The sequence below is a fragment of the Cyprinus carpio genome, chromosome A17 (genome assembly GCF_018340385.1).
Source record: "Cyprinus carpio isolate SPL01 chromosome A17, ASM1834038v1, whole genome shotgun sequence".
NCBI lineage: Eukaryota > Metazoa > Chordata > Actinopteri > Cypriniformes > Cyprinidae > Cyprinus > Cyprinus carpio.
The window spans coordinates 24,108,260-24,112,181 of NC_056588.1; the positions used below are offsets into that span (position 1 = coordinate 24,108,260).

Genomic DNA, 3,922 nt, shown 5'->3' on the forward strand with positions numbered 1-3,922 from the left:
ATTGATGCTTTATGGAGAAAAATCTCCAGACAAAATAGTGCAGACACAATCTGCACTATTATTATGATTTATTCATAACATTCTCCATGAAGTGTTTTTGGATCAAAACAACCAGTGCAATGTTTTCATTAGACCATTCGGGCAGAAAAACCACCTTGCAACCTCAAAGAGGATGTAAGGAATTCTGTAATGTTAACATGCAGGGGCCCAGCACAAGGGGCTGTTTCAGTAATGAGAAGTGTGTTTAAAGTTGGTCCTGATTCCACATATAAAAAAAACAGTTGTGCTTGAATGGGCAGCAGTTCTTGTATATAATACATTTCTGGGTTTGTTTGTGTGGCACTATGGCATTCAGTCACCAGACAAGAACAAATACCATCATGTAATATTATTGATGTTTCATGTTATTGATGTCCTAAACACAGAGAATGAATAATGTTTTAAATTTTGGCTTGTGATGCACTGAAATAACAACAAAACTGAAAAGAAACTTTTAATTTAACCAAAAACTGTAATTAATAAATAAAGTTTCAGTAGTTGAATTAGACTAAAGCCAGTTAAGTTTTTTTTTTTTTTTTACAATGCACCACATCTTGATTTTTCAGCTGAACACATTTTACTAGCATAATTTTTGGTCACGGTTAAGTTTTCCCAATGTGGCTTATTCACATTGTGTGCACGAAGTAGATTCTGACAATCTACGTTTGCCAAAATTTTGGTACATCGCTAATATTGTAGACCCTTACGGCCCTTCAAAACAATTTCATCTGAAACGGAAAAATAAAAATGTTTACGTTTGCCAAAATTTTGGTAAAACACTAATATTGTATGGCTTCAGAACCCCTGAAATATATTCAACAAAAAAACTTACAACAAACAAACACTTCGTCACTGAAAGCTGAACCAAAGAAATCAAAGCATAGAATGACATGAGGGTGAGTAAATGATGTCAAAAGTTTCATTTTTTGTAATGACTTGGGCATTTGTTCGACCCTGAAAGTTTGACCACAGCAAGTGAATGAACAGGGACTATAGACCTATAGCCTCTAAGGAGCAAAATAATGGCATTACTCAATGTGCAAGTTAATCTGAGCTGATAGCGTGAAGCCTGAGGGGTCAGGGGGTCACAAGCTTGTGCTAAGTTGTCAAGGAGCTGAAAGCTGTCCCCAGGCCCACAGCGGGAGCTGGCAGGGAGGGGACGCTCCCTCTCCACCCAAGCCATCACCACCATCACCCACCCACAGGAATGTGGAGGAGAATAGAGACGGGGGAGGGAGTTGTTGCCGGATATGAGCTCATAGCTTTTCCATATACCCCTTCCACAAATATTTTCTCCCCGGATCAAGAAAGAGCGGGCAGAAATGCACACAATGCATGCCGCATTGTGCTTGGAAACATTTAAGATTGAGTGTGGCTGAGATAGACACATATTGAGGGAGTTGTAACTCACTAAGGGTTTGGCACTAAATGAAGTCCACAGACAGACTTCCAAGCCATGAAGGTGAATTAAATGAGGTGATTCAGAGAGTGTTTGGTTGTTCTGTATGTGTGCATTGCAGGTATGCATTTTTTTTTTTTTTTTTTTGAGTGTGTAAGCTTCAACTTAAGTATTTGTTAATGTCATATAATATATTTTGTTTTATTTTGGGGTAATTCTTTACAATTTCCCACCTTCAGGTTTTCTTTTGCATTCAATATACAAGTAAATAACTAATGAATTAAGTTTTGAGGCAGTGCCCTCTTGAGGCAGCGCATGACTGTGCAGCATTCAACTCCACATAATATTCCTTCTCCAGACATCTTTCTGCCCAGCAAATGTTTTCAGCTTGTTTGCATTGTAATATAATGGGGAAATCTAATGACTGACCCATCCTCTATTCTCATTTCAGATGCTAGTCTGTCACCTGATGCCCCCAAACAGAGTCATTGGTGTAACGTGGCATACTGGGAGCATCGGACGCGGGTGGGCCGCCTCTACACGGTGTACCAACCCGCCGTCAGCATTTTCTATGACCTACCTCAAGGCACAGGCTTCTGCCTCGGCCAGCTGAGCCTGGACCAGCGCAGCAGCACCGTGCAGCGGACACGTGGCAAGATCGGCTATGGCTTGCTCCTCAGCAAAGAGCCAGATGGAGTCTGGGCCTACAATCGCAGCCAGCACCCCATCTTTGTCAACTCACCTACCCTGGATGTACCGGGGAGCCGTAGTTTGGTGGTGCGCAAGGTGATGCCCGGCTACTCCATCAAAGTGTTCGACTATGAACGCTCGTCCATGCTCAGGCAGGGGGCCGAGTCCGAGCTGCTAGACGGACCGTATGACCCAAACAGTGTGCGCATCAGTTTCGCGAAAGGCTGGGGCCCTTGTTACTCCCGCCAGTTCATCACTTCCTGCCCATGCTGGCTCGAGATCCTCCTCAACAACCACAGATAACACATACACACATGGACTCAATTGTGTTGAGAGACTTTTGGACTCCACAGACTATCCCAAATATCATCTACTTAGATTTAATATAAAGTTTTATATATTATAAGAAATATATATTATACTTGTAAATACTGGAGTCATTTTTACGATGTAATTATTTATGTATGGTGCAATGTGTACATGGACAAGAGGAAAAAAACGGGAAATGCACTTTGGCTTATATATATATATAAATATATATATAAGATAAAGATTCTTTCAATACCAATTTGAAAAATTATACAGCAAAAATAGGAAGAGCCTGGTTTTGGTGTATAGTTTTCATATACTATTAATATCCAGATGAAAAGCTAACACCATTCACACATTGATAATAAAGTATTCGCATAATATTGCTGTGCTTTCTGTCTCTCACTTACATTTTTTTTTTACCTATAAATTTTTTTATTCTACATGCTTATTTTTACATGAAAAAGAAGATAATGTGAATGAGATCATGTAAATTGGAAAAATAAGGTTCCAAAAGTGGGGTTTTATAGTGATACCATTTTGATTTCTTCAAATAACCTTTCACTGAATATTATAAACATCTAAAGAACCATTTCCACTATTTAAGAATCTTTTGTGCAGTGAAAAGGTTCAGTGGATGTTAAAGGTTCTTCATGGAACCATACATAGATGCCAAAAAATAACCTTTATTTTTAAGTGTTAACTATCATCTTCATCTGATATTAGGCTTTGTGTTTTATCATTGCGTCCTCAATTGTATTTTACATGGTGTCCTAACTAGATGCGGCTTTTACCAGCATCATTCTTGGAAACCCTGTCCACCATGAAATCAGATTGGTCGAAAATCCTATTCTGCATAATGGTACATTAAACATTAAAAATCTCTCTGGTTGGCTGGCTAATGTAATGTTGTAATGTTGCTTTTCACTGGGAACTTTGTGCCTAGTTAGAACGTGGTGTTGCGCACAACCTGCTGTTGAAACAAACCATCACTGTGGTCTGTGGAGGTGAAAAGAAATCCATTCTGTTGAAACTGAGTTTTCAAACCGGGACTTTTGGCATTGGCTGTCATTCTAAAAATTGTTCAAACCTCTGGAATTAACATTTTGAAACCGAGGGAGGTCGTTTTGGTGGCGCAAAGTTATTTCAGGCGTCAATCTCCCTTTTCGCTCCAGAGCCAAGATCACATCTACACGTTGGTTGAGAGGAGGTTACAGCCAGAGTTCCTTGAGGTCCTTGAGAGCCTTGCTGGCCGGTGTTGAAGAGAGAGGAGGAGTTTTTCTGAAGAGAAGATGATGTATCCTCAAGCATGGCTTCCTCTCTGCTCTGTCCCTGCAGCTCCTAGCCGACTAGCCTCCACAGCGGCCGTGGTCAGTGGTTTATGGGACCAGCTGCGCTTCTTTCTTCTGCAAGGAGAGGAGGTGGTGGCTCCCATCCCAGTGCATTGATATATCTCCATGAATGCACATGGCAAAACCAAGACCT

At 40.5% G+C, this 3,922-nt stretch overlaps 1 protein-coding gene across 1 annotated transcript; it reads left to right on the forward strand.

Moving 5' to 3' along the window:
* Positions 1-925: 925 nt before the first annotated feature.
* LOC122134649 (mothers against decapentaplegic homolog 6-like) lies at positions 926-2,828 on the forward strand. The gene has a single exon (XM_042774463.1). The coding sequence runs from the start codon at positions 1,859-1,861 to the stop codon at positions 2,429-2,431; it is 573 nt and encodes a 190-aa protein (XP_042630397.1). The 5' UTR covers positions 926-1,858; the 3' UTR covers positions 2,432-2,828.
* Positions 2,829-3,922: the final 1,094 nt, after the last annotated feature.